The sequence below is a fragment of the Vitis riparia genome, chromosome 14 (genome assembly GCF_004353265.1).
Source record: "Vitis riparia cultivar Riparia Gloire de Montpellier isolate 1030 chromosome 14, EGFV_Vit.rip_1.0, whole genome shotgun sequence".
NCBI classification, from domain to species: domain Eukaryota; kingdom Viridiplantae; phylum Streptophyta; class Magnoliopsida; order Vitales; family Vitaceae; genus Vitis; species Vitis riparia.
The window spans coordinates 621506-639406 of record NC_048444.1 but is presented as its reverse complement, the minus strand read 5'-3'; the positions used below and the strand labels follow the sequence as shown (position 1 = coordinate 639406).

Here is a 17901-nt window from a genome sequence, read left to right as displayed (position 1 = left end):
CAAATGAGTGAGCAAACTACAAATCTATCAATTTACTTATCTTTCTTTGTTGGAAATTGAGTAAAAAGACAAGGGAAGCTCCACATTGGGACCAAAGTTATAATACTATATTAAAACTATAAATTGAGCCAAAATCTTTTACTATTAAATGTTCAATCCCAACAATATACATCAGGTAATTCTCACAGGATGGACCCAAGGGAATGATAATTGATAGGTGACTCAAATTAAACATCACCCCCTTTATTACCCTGGAAGATCCAAAAAGGGTTTTGCACTTCTGCTTTTTGATGGACATAATTCTTGGAAAGGATTTTGCTTCTTTTTTTTTCTTTCCTCTGGTGGTCTCTTATCAATGTTTCTGAGAGTTGACTGATAAATAGTCAGTTGCTGCTCTCTGAATTCTTGAAAATGAAATTACCCTCTCCACCTATCAATCATTCAAAAATTATTTTAACTTAAAATTAATATTACACCCTTTTATACAAACACGACGTTCTCTAATCATAATACCTTATATTTCTAATATTTCAGCGTTAGCCTCAACACCCGTCCCACGAAAAATGTTATCCACGAGAGTCACGAGGAAAATAAATTATTTGATAAAATTTAAATTAAAGCCTTCGACCGTGATATTATGCTAGACAAATCAACTTTTTAAAAACTTAAATTATTAAAAAGTTGATGAATAATATATATTAACCATATTGGGGCTTTGGACAGAAGGATGTGGTGTTATATCATCTGTCATTTTTCATAATCTAAATAAATAATCCAATTTGGATCTACGGGTCTTATGATTTTAAAATAAACAATTCCTTTTAAATATTCAAAAACTTAACAAAGAACAAAAAGGTATAAAGATTTGATTAAAAAGGAGATAGAGAGACAAAAAAGTGGTTTTGTCCTGGAATGCTTGGATTTCATGGAAGCCCGTGATCAGGGGAAAGCCTTTTGCCCTTGCCTAGTATTCAGAGAAGAAAAGACATACAAATAAAAAGGTGAATATTTGGTACTAGATTGAGTGGGCCTTAGTAATAATTCACTAACCACCCCCTATTATGAGAAATTTGAAGGCATTATTAGATTTTTGTGATTTTAGTTACCTTTTGGGTCTTGTAAAAGCACTGGAATTTCAATTGGAAAAGAGGGAAAGAGCAAAGGCTCATGAACTTTTGAATTTTTTTAGGGTTTGCATGAAGTATCCAACACCAAAGTATAGGAGGAATATTGTCTTATTATCTAACATCTTAAGTTTTAAGGTAAAATTGGTAATCTAATATGATATTAGAGTTAAACTATTTTTGTTCACACATCATGATCTTCATTGAATTTAACAATCGACAATATTTCTAGGTGTCATGGTCGTATTACTTGACATGATATCAAGATCACGTTAATCTTGTTCATCAAGGTCTTGAGCTCAAATTAATAAATTAATGTAGTATGAGAACTCTAAGTGATTACAGGTGTCAAGCTCAAATCTCTGTCTATCCATTCCTCATCTATTTATCTATAATCCATAATTTACGGTTAGATTCTACTTTAACAATGAGCCCTTGGATACAAAGTCCTCCATCAATGAACCATATGAGGATGATACAAAAAGGGGAGAATTGCAAAATGAGGTTTGTGTTAGGCTATAATGGAGAGCCAACTGTCAAACACACACTTCACCATCTCCATCTCTGTCCCTCTCATCCAGCTTGCCTTGAGAGCTCCACAACATAACCCTATTTCTCATTAAAAATCATAACATGAGGGGCTTTGATTTTCAGGGCATTTCACCCACCAACTCGATCTAGTACACACATAGGAAAGGAGGGCCAATGCTCTTAAGCAATAGTAGCTATGGCCAGTGTGCCACTGTGGAAAATGACCCGTCCCCCTTGATCCTAAGCTGTGAGAAGATGCTGTCATAGAAAATGACCTTGCCTTGGGGTTTTTAATGAATTGGATCAAACAAAAGGGACCAGAAATGGACTTGCATCCATCATGGCTTCTATTTGGTACATATGAACAATAATTCATTCTTGCATCTGCACATGCCTGCTGGTTTTGAGCATAGGAACAAGTACTTCTGAGAAATTATTCAGTACTACCCTTAAATTCTTGTGATTTTTACAGGTCCTCTGTGAACTATACTCTCATGCTATGGACCATCCACCACCACACATCAAATGTCAGGCTTCAAATTTCTCTATCTAGAAAAATAAAATGAGGAAAAAAAATAATTTACATGAAAACTTTTATGGGTTTAAAATAAATAAATAAAAAGGGCACAAGTAGGGTTCTAACATATGACCCTTGATACTAAATACAGGGCCATAGGATCAGTCCTCATTTGAATGTGGTCTGCCCACCCCCCAACATCAGAGAAGCATTCTTCTCTCTATGAATAAGATGTATTTTGATGTTTAAAGAGTTAAATGTGAAGAAAATTTTCTTTGTTTGGGATAACAGCATGGACCATACACTATAAAGATGACAACCACCACCAAAAGGGGGGCACTACATACTTAAGTAGGCACATGGGGAGTAAAGTGGAAGTGTTGAGGGATGGACCCCTATAAAAATGAATAAAAAATATTATTATTTATTTATTTATTTTTATTAATTGCACAGATAGTAACCAGAATAATATGATTTAGATATTGGAAAAACTAAATTCCAAAAATATCTTAATAATTTTCTTTTTAAAAAAATTTGAAAGAACAAATGAACAAATAGAAAGCAAGAGATTGTTCAAAATCATTGATACTTAATATAACTCCAAATTTATCGATCTTTAAATATTTGACATGTGTGCAATGAAACCAGGGTATTTTCTAAAAGAAAAAAAAAAAAAAGAAATTTAAAGATCCCCTTGAAAGAAAGATGTTTGTAGTCTCGTAAGTAAAGATCGAGGAGACATGGACATTGAGAAGTGGTAACACATTTTGATAAGACCATCAAGGAGTCCAGCTCTCTATATATCACTGTTGACGTAACATCGAGGAGACAACAACACATGTCTTCCCCAATGATATTGACTTGAGTTTTCAAAATCAAATTCTCCGATTCTCGACTATTATCTTCTTAATGTCACGGATTTTCATGTAATAATTCATGAGCAACCCACCACCCAACCCCACTATCATGCCCACTAAACTTTACCTTCATAAATACCAATATCAAGAATTGATTTTTGAAAAGTCAAAAAGAGAAAATCCCCTTTCAATTGATTTCTACTTCCGTTTTTAATTAAAGCTAATAACCGAAACCAATTGCAAAAGCTATAAGTGAAGACCTACATTTCCGTTTGGATTTACTTTCTATTTGACGAACCAAGTAACGCTTCACATAGAGGATTGTCATCACTCATGAGTCATGACACAACATAAGGCTATGGCAAAAATTTGGGCTAATTTCTTTTAGCTACACTTTTTTAAAATAAAAATAAAAACTTCTATATAAAAAATAAAAGACATTTTATATCTTCAAAAATCACTACCAAAAACTTGCCACAACACCTATTTAAATGGAAGAAAAAAAAAGGGGGTCTCACGTATTCTACACCAGAAAAGTTGAGATATTTTTCTAATGATAGGGGTTCATAATTGTTTGTTGAATTTTAAAATAGTACATTTGTTTACTGCTTGATTATTTATATTATTATTTTTTTAATCCTGTGTGTGTAGTAAACAGGGTACATTTCAGAACCAACCCACAGAGGCACATGGGAGGTCACATGGCTACAGTGAATGAATTTATAGTCAGAGCTCCGAATATCTGGCCCACCAAGTCCCTCATCTTTCAATTCAAGCATTTTTCAGTAGGTTACTTTGGGAAGGTCTTTACAAGGGACAACCCCATTTGGATCCATTCGTTGAAGAAAACGCCTTCTACAATGAATATATGAACCATTCTCTCTCTCTCTCTCTCTCTCTCTAACCAACTCAACACCCTCTCCTTCATGGAATAGTAAAATCTAAATTAATTTCAGCACTGCCCAAGTGGTATGTTAGACATGTGTCACCTCCAGATTACTCTACCCATATAGAATGTCCAAAAGTCTCCAGTAGAAAGTGCACAAACCTTTTAGGAAAAGATATGTGGCTGTCTCTATATGGGCATGGACCCCAGAGATCTCATGTGAGATTCTAAGGGTACTGTGATATCCTCCTTTTTCATTCAGAGACCCAGCAATCTCCAGGGCATTCGGCTTGTGGCTTGTGGCTTGTGACATGGCCAAGCAATAGAGCCACCTCTGTTTGTCACCAACTAAAAGGCCTTCAATAATCAAACTTTAGGAGTTAGCAGAATAATAGGAAAGCGATACGTGTAATACGTGTAACACAAAGTTGTCATTAAGGCCACAGTAGAGATGCCAAAACACATTATTTGTCACAAGAACAGCAAAGAATAGGCTTCAGTGTTCTCAACTTTTAAACTGCTACTATGAGTTGACATGGTAATTTTGGCAGCTGGCATGGTAGGAGAAGCACCAAGATTCAATCCAGTAAAAAAGAGAATAAGAATGAGAATATGTACTTGAACAAACAATAGTCTCTCCCTGTAATCATTAAAGTAGCACCCCAAAAACTCAAGAATCAATAATCTTGTACCAAGCATACATCACCTGCTAAGACAGTATTATAATTCGAGCCTAGGCTCACCCATCCTTGTTAGCAACCAAAATTAACAGTAGAATCTGAAATTGTTTCAACTTCAGATCTTGATACAAAAGAGAGGAAGAGCTTGGCCAACCTCGTTGCAATTCTTAGAGACTAAACTGAGAGGAGGTTAGGGTTTTTTTATCTTCATTTTATTTTCCCTGGAGAGTAGAATCAATACCTAAGTGAAGGAAAGCTTCTTTTTTTTCCAGCAAAAGATTTCAGAGAAACCCCTCGAAACTGTTAACACAGTCGAGGGGATCTATTTTAAAAGACTTAATAGGGAAGAAGTTGAGGAGACAACCTAATGGTTCTCTACTATCAGAATTACTTAACCTGAGGACATAATGGCTTTCTGCCACCAGAGCATGGCTCAGTGTCAATTACGATCTCATATACTTCAAGGCAATTTCCTTCATTGGTTTGGTGAGGGGCCAAGCCCGAGAAAACCCACAACCTTACCCTGGAATATCAAGGGGTACATCAATCTAGGAAGGACCAGACGAAGTAACAGCCCAGATTGCTAAGAAACCAAATTCATTTCATTTCCACCAGAATAGAGGAGAAAAGGCAGTGTTAGCAAAATTTCTAATGCTACATTTCAATTTCAACACAAATACAGCTTGAATGGTCCACACATGAAAAAGTAAGAAAGCCGTGCTGGAATCAAGCTACTGCAAGATGGATTCAGGTATAATGAACTTTGTGTGCTCCAGAAAAACAAATGCAGAGCAGGCTACCATTTTTCCCCCTTTCTTTGGTAGTTAAAGCATACAACTTACTGACCAAAATAAGGAGGACGGCCTGGAGGTGAAGCACCACCAGGTCGCACATTCGGCGGAACAGCTGGTGTCAAGGGTGATGAACCAGGGGGAGCCGGATAAGCAGAAATAGAAGATGATGCAAATGGTTGACTGGGAAATGCGCTAGCAGCTGAAGCAAAGGTTGATCTACCTGCCTGCATGTTCGGGTCCCATGATGGCACTTGCACAGCAGCGGCATCATGCCCAGTATACAATGGAGCAGCCTGAGGATTCTGCCATACAGTTGTAGCACCTGGGTGACCAGGTGCTTGTTGCACTGCAAGCAGACCTGAATCTGGGATTGTATAATCTCTACTTCTATCACTATGTGCCTACAAAGACATAAAAAACCAATCAAGTCACTAACAAGAGTTGCATAAACAAATAAAAAATAATGCTCCAAAAATTAGAAGGGACATTAAGTGTTAAGAAGCATACATTTTAAGGACCAAATCTTTTTTCGATCAACGGATCCACTTTTCTTCCAAGGAAGACTTTACATTTTTTCCCCTCTTATTTTTTTCTCATGAATATTAATCAAAATCACATTTATACCTTTACATTGAGATCAGTATGACGAGAGTATGATAGATGAAGCTTACAATAGCCACCATCATATATGCAGTGTCCCTCTAGAGCTTCTTTGGCAACTGCTGCAGTTGTGACATCTGGAAAGAAAACAACAGATCATTTGTCTGCCCAGCAGTGGAGGGATGAGATATAAATAAAATTGCCAACCATTCCCTATGGTGGTAGAAATAAAATTGACTAGGAAGAAGAAAGACGGACCATATAAAATCTGCCATGAAATGTTAAATATGAACAACTGTGTTCATGTTAGTAAGGTGGAGTCACCGTATGAGTTAGGTTTTAGAAAATCATACAAAAAAAAAAAAAAAAACAGAACTTTATAATACCCATTTCAATGCCATGAAATGACATGAATTTACACTGTTGCTTCTCTTGCAGTATGTGAAGAAAGTTCAAATTTCCAACATGCAAAAGGAAGGGTTTTGGCCGGTTGATTTCTCCCATTTGCAAGTTGAGATGTCAACCATTGATGTGTTAACCTCACTTCTCCCTCCTCTAGGAATAATCATGTTTGATGTATAGCACCAACAAGAAGGTTGATAGCATATGCAAGGACCAAAAACACCTCATGCCACTATTGTTAATTTCAAGACAGGCATCTAAACCATTCATTTATGGTAAATGACCATAGGCAGTAGTTAGATTAGGCATCCAATGGCTATCCCCCAAAATGGAAAAAGATCAATAAACAACAAAGTTAGATTAGGTAGTAACTTAACCTTACTCCTCTGAAGCTATGCAGCATCAATCACAAAGTTACTACCAGCAGTGGCAGTGGATCTAAACCACCTCATGGCAGTATTCTTAAATTTGTGCCAAGCACCTTCGTTATTTTCCAAATTCATGCTAGAAAAACTAGGCTAACCATGTCATAGGCACATGCCCAACTCTTTTCCAGTCCTCCAAAGCTTGCAACTAAATACAATGATGCATTCACTCATAATCCCATTATTCAAAATTTTTGTTCAGAATGCTAAGTAATTTTTTTATAAATATTTCACAGTAGCACAATTTTACTAAAAAAAAGCATGCCCACTTGAAAAGAACCCCCCTGAAACAAGGTCCATTTACACCAGATTAGGCAGTTTGAACAAAAAGCACAAGGTGGAAGGATTACCTTTTAGGGATTTTCTCCTTTGTCCTGTTAAATTTATTTTTTATTTTTCTAACCAAAAATATTCATTGCTTTGATTTCTTTTAAAACAGCTTTTTATGTAGATTATTACTTGTTTCCATCTCCAAACATGCTTGTTATATATTTCTCAAAATATCGGCTAGTATATTATCCTTGATTGTTCTTAAAGTACAGGACAAAATGTCGTTATTAGAATATACAGAAGAGCCAAAAAAGCTAAGAATCCAAATCTACTTCTTAATCAGTTATTGCAAAAACTAAACAGCCACTGATTTAGAATCAGGATAATGAAAATGAACAAAAGATGTCCTAAAATGATAAACGGTAGATAGCTTAACATAGGGATAGAGGAACTACCAGGATATTGAATTAGAGCCTGCATCCCACCATTTTTCTCAAATATGGCAATTTTCTGGACAGTACCAAATGCAGAGAATACCTGAAATAGGTGATCCGACATCACAGTATGAGTACATCCCACATGATAAAAAAGATCATTGGAGGAAATCATAAATAGAATTCCTCACCGTGTGAAGAACATCTACTGTAACAGCATATTGCATATTCTCAATTGAAGCAAGAAGAACATTACTCTCAGGTTCTTTTTTCTTGCCATCCGGACCTAAAGCAGGCTGGATAGAACAACCTGTTAGTACATGGTAAAAATTTCAATAAATATTCAACTGTAAAAAATTTACCTGTGCTATTCCCTCAATTGCAGTAGGATTCACAGGAAGGTATGGATTTGTGTAGTCCCTGCATGATTGAATAAACAAAACCATAGATATCAAGTGAACATCATAGAAACCACTGTTCATAAATTTGTGCTATAACATCCAAATCAAAAAATAAACAAAGAAGCACAACAACCAAAAAAAATAAAAAATAAAATAACATGGGAGAAAGTTTTGGACACTATCAGAGACAAGCAAAATATCTGGTTCATAGCTGAAGACAAAGACTGACATATAGGAATAAACATGTATAAAAAGTAAATAGGTCACAAAAGAACAAATGAAGCAACATATTCACAAAAAAGTAAAAACAGTCAGGTGAAGAAGTCATTGGTTTGCTTCAGGATGCTGTTTTTCTTTGCAAGATAGAAAATTCTCCAGAGAGAGTGGTACTAGAAAAAACTGATTGGATGTCCAAAAGCCTCTATTGAATTCCAAGACAGCTTGATCCATTTGCACACAAGACAAGCAAACTTCAGCTGTTGAAAAACTTGCACATTCCTCCTCTAACATGCATAACATTGCTAATATAAGCATTTCTGCATTTCATGTCGTCTTTTGATGGTCAATTTTCCAAATAAGGCAACCCGCATGGTCAACATAGAATGATATTCATGTAAGGAAAAAAAAAACCTGCAGTTTGTTAGCCATACAAAGAATATACTAGGAATGAAACTTAAGACAAGTTAAACCCAAACCTAAAACAAAGACCGAGCTAAGGTTGAAGTTGGATTGAGCATGGATCAAGCCCTTGGCAACCCAAGTTGAACACAAAATTTGTCCCTCAAAGGGGAAAAGGAAAGTATTTGGAAGGAAGGAATGCAATAGGAGTATCTTTGATGGCTTGGATCGATCAGAACTGCAGATGAAAAAAATATATATTCTGGGGAAAAAAAGCCACTGAATTCTTTTTTTGAATGACAACAAGGTCAGTAGGAGAAGGAAGTCTTTCTTTCATAAATTTCATTTAGTAGTGCTTAAGGAGTAAACAGTCATTTTTTTTCAATGGGTAAAAGCACAGAAAAAAATGTATATAAAGAATAAAGGGCGCTCATAGGCCAACCCAAAGCATACATGGAGTATACAACAAGCCCCTATAAGAAAAAACAAAAAAGAAAAGGAGATACAAAAAATCTCACCTGCCATCATCTAGAACCCAACCAATCAAAAAAGTTGATTAAAGGTAAAGATCCTTCATCTATAAACAACTTAGTCCAATACCAATAACTACAAGCTAAAGAATTTTTCATCCTTTGAATCGAAAGCTCCTCATTGTCAAAGGCAATCATGTTTCTTTCCTTCCAAACCATCTAAAAAAAAAAGAGAGTTGTCATCCAAACCTTTTTACACTTCTTGCCCACAAAGAAACTATGCCAACCAAGAAGGGTCTCTCTAACCAACAAAAAAAGGATCCATGTCACACCAAAAAGAGCAAATAATAACTCCCACAAAACACCAACCTTGGTGCAATGGATTAAAATGTGATCAATAGATTCTTCTTCGGCAAGACAAAGGAAACATATGTTAGCTAGGGACCACCCCCTCCTCTTTAGCTGATCCAAAGTTAAGGCCTTACCCCACGAAGCTTCCCAAGCAAAAAAGCCCATTGCGGGAGGAGCACAAGGGCTCAAATGATGCTCCTCGGAAATGGGACTGCATTTCTAGGTTCCAACGCACCATAAAGGGACTTAACAGAAAATTTTCCATAGCACCTTATCCTCCAAATCGATAATCAACTTCTTCCTTTGTATTGTCAAGAGGAACCGCTTCACCAAGTCCATTTCCCAATCATTGAAAGGCCTAGAGAAATGAGAATTCCAACCTCCTTCCTCAACCGAAGAGTCCCAAACCTCAGCCACCCATGCCTCTTTTAAAGCCACCAAGGCATACAAAGAAAGGAAATAAACACACAAAGCATTGTCATCACACCACTTACCCTTCCAAAATCTCACTCTTCTACCATTCCTCACGGATAACACAATTTTGTTACTCAATAAAGACCTTTCCTTCTTGATCTCCTTCCATAACCCCACACCATACCCCTCACCCACTTCTAGGGTACACCACCCCCCCTTTCTTCTATCCCAAACTTCCTATTAATAACTTGCTTCGAAAGAGCCCCCATTTCTTCCGCAAAAGCGCCAATTTCATTTACACAAAAGGGCCCTATTGAGTATAGAAAGGCATCTAACACCCAAGCCACCCTTACTTTTATCTAAACAAACAACTGCCCACTTTACTAGATGAGGCTTCCGCACCAAAGCCCCCCCCGCCCCATAGAAAGTCCTTTTGGATTTGCTTTAATCTCAATCTAACCACTCTTGGTATACACAACAAAGACATGACGTAAATGGGCATGCTAGATAAAGTGCTCCGAATAAGAGTGATTCTCCCTCCTTTAGACATATATTGTCTTTTCCACGTGACTAGCCTCTTACGAAACCTCTCATCTACCCCATCCCAAACAACCATAGATTTATATGGAGCACCCAAGCAAAGCCCCAAGTGAGAGGAAGGAAACGCCCCTACCTTGCAACCAAGCTCGAGGGCCAAAACCAGTAAAATCTCATTCTTGTCCAAATTGATTCTCAATCCTGAGATAGCTTCAAACCACATTAGCAACCCGCTCAAGTAAGCCATATGATCTTGAGAAGCCTCGCAAAATAAAAGTGTATCATAAGCAAACAACAAATGGGTGATTATAGCCCCATCTCCACCCCTCCCCTTTACCCTACAACCTATCAAAAATCCCTCACTCGTTGATTTGTTGATAAGGCTACTTAAAGCCTCCATCCTAATCACAAACAAATAGAGTGAGAAAGGATCCCCTTGCCTCAAACCCTTAGTGTTGTTAAAGAATCTTGATGGTGTGCCATTAACCAAAATAGAGAACGTCAAAGTAGAAATGCAACAGATTATATCCAACCTGCCCACTTCTATGTCCAATTAATGTAATCATACGCCTTTTCTATGTCCAACTTGCACAACATTCCACTCTCATCACTTTTCAACATAGAATCTATGGCCTTATTAGCAATTAATGTGCCATTAAGAATTTGTCTTCCCTCAACAAAAGCATTTTGGGATGAAGACACCACCTTACCCACAACCTTCTTTAGCCAATTAGCTAACACTTTTGCCAACAACTTATACAGGCCTCCCACCAAACTAATAGATCTAAAGTCTCTAAGGCCACAGTCCCTCCTTTTTTTGGGACTAAAACCAAGAATGTAGCATTCAAGCTTCTTACAAATCTACCATGCTCATGGAATTCTCTTAAGAAACCCATAACCTCATCCTTCACTCCTTTTTTCAAGCCCCTCCTTTATTCTTTCGTTTTTGTCTAAAGTCTGTTTGGTGCTTCTACGATAAGATTTTACTCTTTTTTTTAATATATATAACCCCATATATGCATAATTACAAACAACAACTTAAATTTGCTAGAGACCATGAATTACGTTTTACATTTAAGTATCAACTTCACTTTCTCCACATGTAAGACATGAATCAAATAAGTAAACTAAGCAAAATAAGTAAAATAATCAACTTCACTTTCACCGAATTTGATACAATTGATTTTTTATCTATCAAAAAAAAAAGGGGAAATAAGGAGTACAAAATGGATCCACCCCCATTATAAAAATGATTCTTGGGTCCCTCTTTTGGTGGCTCTTTTTAATTCAATTTGATTATTTATTTATCAAAAAAAATTGTAAACATGAAAGGAAAGTTTAATTCAAATTGATATATCAATTGTTTCTATTATTGTTAATTATTTTCATTTCATATCAATTACAAGTTTTTTTGTTTTGCCTATTCACACTTCAACTTCTGCACATAAATCTATTGCTTTAAAAACCTGGATTTTAGGCAGCTCTAATTAACTAAAAATATCGTTCCAGTATTAATGAATGCAATGTATCTAACTTGTCATCTAACCTGAACAGGCCAAAACCAAACAGACCTATTATTGAAATTTTTCAACCAGAGGTGAGACTAGATTGGGGGCTTAGGATGGCCACCAATAAGCCCCCAATCCAACACAACCCACATGAGTTGCAGCCCTAGCATGTACGCTCATGTTATATGACAAAAATCAGAGAAAACCATTAATACATCTATTTCAAGCTTAATAACGTTATCAATAGGAAAGAAACAGAGTGCCCCTAAAGCTCAACTGTAAGCCAATGAAAGCAAGGAATTTGGGCATTGCCAACACAAATGGGTATCCCTACACAAGACAATTCCTAAAAGCAAACCTGATGCCACCAATACATACATACACAAATGCAAACATACTTACATAGTCATATTTACATATAACTAGATGTGTATGCATGTATGCATGTATGTATGCATGTATGTATGTATGTATGTATGTATACACCAAATTCACACTTATGTTGATGATTAGTATTTAATACATGAAAAAATTAATAAGAACATTTAAATTAATTTTAAATGTGAGAAGAACTTCCAACAAACATGAGTATAGTTCCTTCTATCAAGATAATCCATGATATATCCATTAAGTTAAAAGGTTAATCATTATTTTGGTTAGAACTTATACCCAAGCTTGAATCGCAGGTGTTTGGAAGACTTATACCTCGTGTTTTGGTTTTTATGGTCCAAAGATTCTCTAGGAGAGGAATTTCCATTTCTCTAGTTTTCATTGCAATGATGAAATGAGCCTAAAGCTTTTGTGGTAGGCCTCCAATTTTTCTTTAGCCTTCCTTTCCTTTTAATTTCCTTGATACCATCATTGTACAAGGGTGGGTTCACCCTTCATTGGCAGTACTCATATATTATTTTCCAAAAAAGCATTGCAAGTGCATGTAACTAGACAAAACAAATGGATCATTACCCTCTATTTATGAGGGTATGTCTCTTTGGAACCCACCTATAAGAGATGAGTCCTATAAGGTGGCTCGAGAACTCAACCAAATTGCCCCAATCATATAAGAGAAATAATTTGGTTTTGATTTATCAAGAAAGATACATATATATAGATATAGATATATTGAAGATAAAATTTTGCCATAGAATAAACAAATTTATCTAGCCATGATTTATCAATATTTCTTTTAAATATAAAAACTCCAAGTCATATAAATATATCACCATTCATTGGAGTATTAGACAAGGTGAAAGAGTATGTTCATTCAATTCTCTCATCCATAGAATTGACTACCTAACCCAACCAATTTGAAAATGATTTCAAATGCTTAACAAAAAGTAATCATCATATAAAGAATAGGCTAGTGAACAACCAGATCTTGGTTAGATGTAAGGGAACCATGAAAATCATCTGATCAGTTAACTTCATATCGCATTTTTCTTTGGTTAGACAACAATTAGGTCCTAATGCTCTATGAGCAAGGCAGTGCATATGGAAAGTGCTAAAAGGGTATCTACTCTTGGACTTAAATCTTTGAGTTAAAGCTGAAACCATGAGGATTACAGTCCCCTGTCAAATGCCAAAAAAAGAGAGACCACCACTATGAAAAAGGGAACCATGAAAATTATCTGACCAGTTAACTTCATATCGCAGTTTTTTTTGGTTAGACAACAATTAGGTCCTAATGCTCTATGAGCAAAGCAGTGCATATGGAAAGTGCTAAAAGGGTATCTACTCTTGGACTAAAATCTTTGAGTTAAAGCTGAAACCATGAGGATTACAGTCCCCTATCAAATACCAAAAAAAGAGAGACCACCACTATGACCTCGGTCCTTAGTCTTTTTAGCCACCCAAAGCAGCTAAGCAAAACATCAAGAAATCTGCTTAGATAAGGTCACCTGACACTCCCTAATATCTAGGATTTATAAAAGGCTTTGGAAGAAAAGGAAGTGGAAAAAATAGATTATGTTTTATCCTTACAACATAGCATATAATAATCCTCAAGAAAGCTAATGTCTACTTGTGTTAAATACTTTGTAAGGTGGCAAATCACAATCCAAGAAAATTGAGAATTTGGTGGAAAAGGAGTAACACAAAAGACAAAATCCATGTTTTGAAAATTAACAAACCATTCTAATAGACAAATTAAAGGATCCCATATCAAGTTGACGAAATCTCACAAGTTGTTCCATTTGAACTGGGCATGGAATTCTGCTCATGCAACCTGATTAAAAACAATAATAACGAATCATCCCATAAAATAAAAATCAAGTGCAAAGAACTTGGTTATTCAAATGACACATGTCCAAACCAAATTGTATATGAAAGAGGAAGTGTTTCCAGAATGATAATCCAAGATCATTGAAAAGATTCAGCAGCAAGAAACAAACAGGTACTTTGTTCAATCAATGTAGTTTCCAGAACAAGTAAATGAACTCCTAAGTACTCCATGACAATGACATTAAGAAACAAACAAACTACTATCATACAATGAAGGAAATTACAAAGTGGCAATGACAAACACCTCTTTGTTTCCGGTCAATCAGGTTACACTAAACCCTAAATGACATAATGCACACATCAATCAACAAAACCTCCATTTCAATAGCACACAATCATTATAGTGAGGATTAGAGCAATTGACATAATCATGCATGGAACCAGAAAAAAGTGAAGGAAACCAATAAAGAAAGAAAACATTAGCTTCTTGATATGATGAGTAAAAGGGGTCCATTATTACCTGCTTCGATGAGACTGGAACTTGATATTCAGATCTGTGTGTGCAGAATATGAGATACGCAAGTGACATGAACCAACATGTTCTGGCAGTAAATACCTGAAATTTTAAAAAATCATCCACATTAACCAAAGCCTGCTGGCCCAGAATTTAGAAACTGAAAAAAAAAAAAATTAAGGGAAGAAGGAACAAAAGATGCTGTGCATGCCTGGGAATACTTCTTCCATCCAATGCATTCCTTGCTGAAGAAGCAGTCTCAGCGTCGGTGAATTGGATTAAGGCCTGCCCATATACATTATATAACTGAGAACAATATGGAAAGTTTAATCTTAAAAAGATCCAAAATAACTTCCTAAAGTCTCACCTGGAAACCTGCAGCCTTTTCAAATGTAGCAATTTTGTGCACAAATCCAAAAGCAGAGAACACCTGTAATAAAATTTAGTTAGACATGAGGCAACATCAATAAAAACCTCCACATGAAAAAAATGAAAAGGGAAAATAAAAACATCAGAAATCACGCCAGGCATCAATACAAGGGGGCAGGAAAGAAAAAATCAACAGATAAGGAAATAAGTGCAGAATGACACCTGTATATATATGCGTGAAGACAGACCTTAGAAAGGAGTATGACGCACATGATAATATTTCCAAACTGTCTCCAACAAAAGAATCTAAATAAGAAGCATCAACATCTGTGATTCAATTGATTTCAATCAAAATTGACACATACATCAATCAGAGCACGATCTCTAAACAATAAGTAAGAAAAGAAAAACATCGGATTGGTTCTAATGAAAAAACACTACCCAGCTATTCTTCTATAAAGAACTCTAAAAAGGTGTGAGCACCCAAGGTACAGAATATCAATTATAATAGGACAAAGGAGATCCCAGTTATGAGGAACAATAGTTCTTGGCAGGACTTAAAAACAATTCCCAAACAGGTCAAGGTGACACTAAAACTTGAGGTGGGTATAGAACACCAGGTAGGAATGAAATACCCTCGATCCGGTATTATGAAAAGATTTCTTTCTCAGTGAATTCACAGAAGGAAATAAGTTAGAAATAGAGACAACTTCCCAATGCAATACACTGAGCGAGATTCCTTCAGGTTAGCACAAAACTTGAAAAGGAAGATCCATCTAAATTATCTAAATTGCCATGGAAAGTTAGAATGTCAAATTACACTCATAAACACGTGTTTACAAAAAACATAACATCAAAGAGGGTGCATAACTCGTTTTTGCAAACTATATCAGCTAGACAATATGAGGATTTGAAACATCTAATAGAGAGCCCAAATGAAAATAGCTTCCAAGCAAAAAGTACTTACCAAGTGAATAACATCTATGCTCACATCGCCAGCTTCTACACCCTCAATTGTTACCAGCAAGACATTTCCAGGAACATCTCCCGGACTCTTGTTATTGACAATTTCATGTCTGTTCGAGTATTGGATATACACAGTCTTACCACGAACCTGTGCAGGTTCCGAAGATGAAGCATAATATGAAACCATAGAAATGGCCTGATTAAGGTCCAACTGCAAAGAAATATACCTTTTGTCAGCATATAGCCACCACCAAAGAGAAAAAGAAAACTGCATCTCGAAATAAATTTAATAACCTGGATCTACGTCACCACAGAACCACGAAACATCAACCGTTTACCATTAAGAAAACCCAACTATAATCCTCAAGACACATCCACATACAGGAAAACACCACCACAAACATTGAGCTAGTACTCTAAAACCCTAATTCAAGAAGCCTTTGTTTGATTCGTCAGAAATTCTTTCTAGAAGAAACCCCTTCCAATAAAAATAAATGAAGATATATCGTGGAACAAACGGATGAAATCGGAAGAAAGAAAAAAAAAAGGGGGGGGACTCACGAATTCCACGAAGGCCTGGTTGCGATTGGCGCCGACATTGCACTTGGTGTTGACGATCTTGCCGAAGGGTTTACAGAGCTCCACAAGCTCCTCCTCGGTGCACTCCCATGGAAGATTGCGAAGGTGGAGGACCTTCGACGGGGTCTGAGTGTATCGGAACTGCGGCTGCCCCGAGGTGGACATCGCTCCGGTTGATAGGGTAGGGCTCCGACGCAGAGACAGCAGATTAGGGTTCTTACACGGTGGCTGTGTCCGGTTGCCGGTGGCTGCGGTGGGGCTGTTTGGTTATCTGGAAAGAGCTATGGATTGTCTGTGTGCACTTTTATAGGTCATTGTTAGGTGTTTAATCTTCTATACTGAATTACTTTTATACCCTCAATTGGCGAGGGTAATTTTGAAGGAAAGGTCGGATACAATAGACATTTTCTTTTTGCCTTTCTCGATTTGTTTTTCTTTTTTGTGAGGATAGGATCTTTTGGATTTAATGTGGATTTTCTTCATATTTTTCCCCTTTTTCATATAATAAAAACAATTTATTTTATTTTATATATATATATATATATATCTCCTTTGATTTTATTATGAAATTTTGGGTGTTTGGTACTTCATAAGTCATCAAAATGGTGTAGTCCAACTTGATATGATTCATCAAGTATAACGAAAATTCCTTTTTAGAATTTATATAAAATTTGTGTTATTAATTATTTTATTTTATATATATATATAACTTAAAAAAAATAATGGAGGAAAAATTGTAACATGAAAATAAATAAATGAAGGAAAATTAAATAAAAGAAACGATAATTGGTGTTTGGGATGAATGTGTTTAACACGATCAAATTATGTTTTATCTTGAAAAAGTTTTGTGATGAATGAATTACATTGTTTTTTATTAGGATTATGATTATACTAACCTATGATAATTATAATAGGGGAGTGAATGGGGTGATGGTCATTTTTTTATAATTTTTTACAATCGTATGATATAAATGACAATATAAGTGATAATATGATAAAAACCAATGTAAAGTAGTTGAAAAAAAAACTCATAAAAACTCAGTACCTCGTAATGGTTTGTCATAACTTGATCAACATCGACTTTTTTAAAACTCCAATCATAAATTTGAGATTCCACTATACAAAGGCGTCTAAATCAAATCAAGTTTTACACTTTGACTAATAGATTTTAATTATTACTTATAATTTTCTCAAAAGATATTTGACTCTTGAACTCACCGAGTAATAACCAATACTTAAGTCAACTATATAATAAAATATTTTTGTTAGGAAGTGTCTCAAATTCCTAATTAGTATATAATTTTATTTTTTTTGTAAATAATACTATATATAATATTTTTAGGTTTATATATTATTGTAGTATCAAACTTCTTTATAGAATAAGGAAGATTGTTGAAAATATTTCTATAAATAGTATAGGTTATAATGGAAAAAAAT

The 17901-nt window shown here is 35.6% G+C and overlaps 1 protein-coding gene across 4 annotated transcripts; it reads right to left on the bottom strand.

Annotated features, from left to right (window-relative positions):
- Positions 1–3752: 3752 nt before the first annotated feature.
- Positions 3753–16742, bottom strand: LOC117930388 (polypyrimidine tract-binding protein homolog 1). 4 transcript variants are annotated; one of them, XM_034851022.1, is made up of 11 exons: positions 16447–16742; positions 15887–16096; positions 15168–15206; positions 14918–14980; positions 14762–14835; positions 14557–14652; positions 7883–7940; positions 7712–7816; positions 7542–7623; positions 6014–6126; positions 3753–5790 (listed from the first exon to the last, which is right to left on the bottom strand). In XM_034851022.1, the coding sequence occupies exons 1-11, from the start codon at positions 16627–16629 to the stop codon at positions 5434–5436; spliced, it is 1380 nt and encodes a 459-aa protein (XP_034706913.1). In that variant the 5' UTR covers positions 16630–16742; the 3' UTR covers positions 3753–5433. The 4 variants fall into 4 exon arrangements, with proteins under 4 accessions (XP_034706913.1, XP_034706914.1, XP_034706916.1 ...); XM_034851024.1 differs by having other exon boundaries at positions 5700–5790; positions 6061–6126; XM_034851023.1 differs by lacking the exon at positions 15168–15206.
- Between the last annotated feature and the right edge of the window lie 1159 nt (positions 16743–17901).

Excerpts from the sequence above, each read along its gene's own strand:
- LOC117930388 (XM_034851022.1), bottom strand. The coding sequence starts at position 16,629 with ATGTCCACCTCGGGGCAGCCGCAGTTCCGATACACTCAGACCCCGTCG. Across the intron at positions 7,941-14,556 it reads TTCCAGTCTCATCGAAGCAG|GGACTACACAAATCCATACC; the intron begins GTAATAATGGAC and ends TCAATCATGCAG. Across the intron at positions 5,791-6,013 it reads ATACTGATCTCAATGTAAAG|GCACATAGTGATAGAAGTAG; the intron begins GTATAAATGTGA and ends ATGTCTTTGTAG.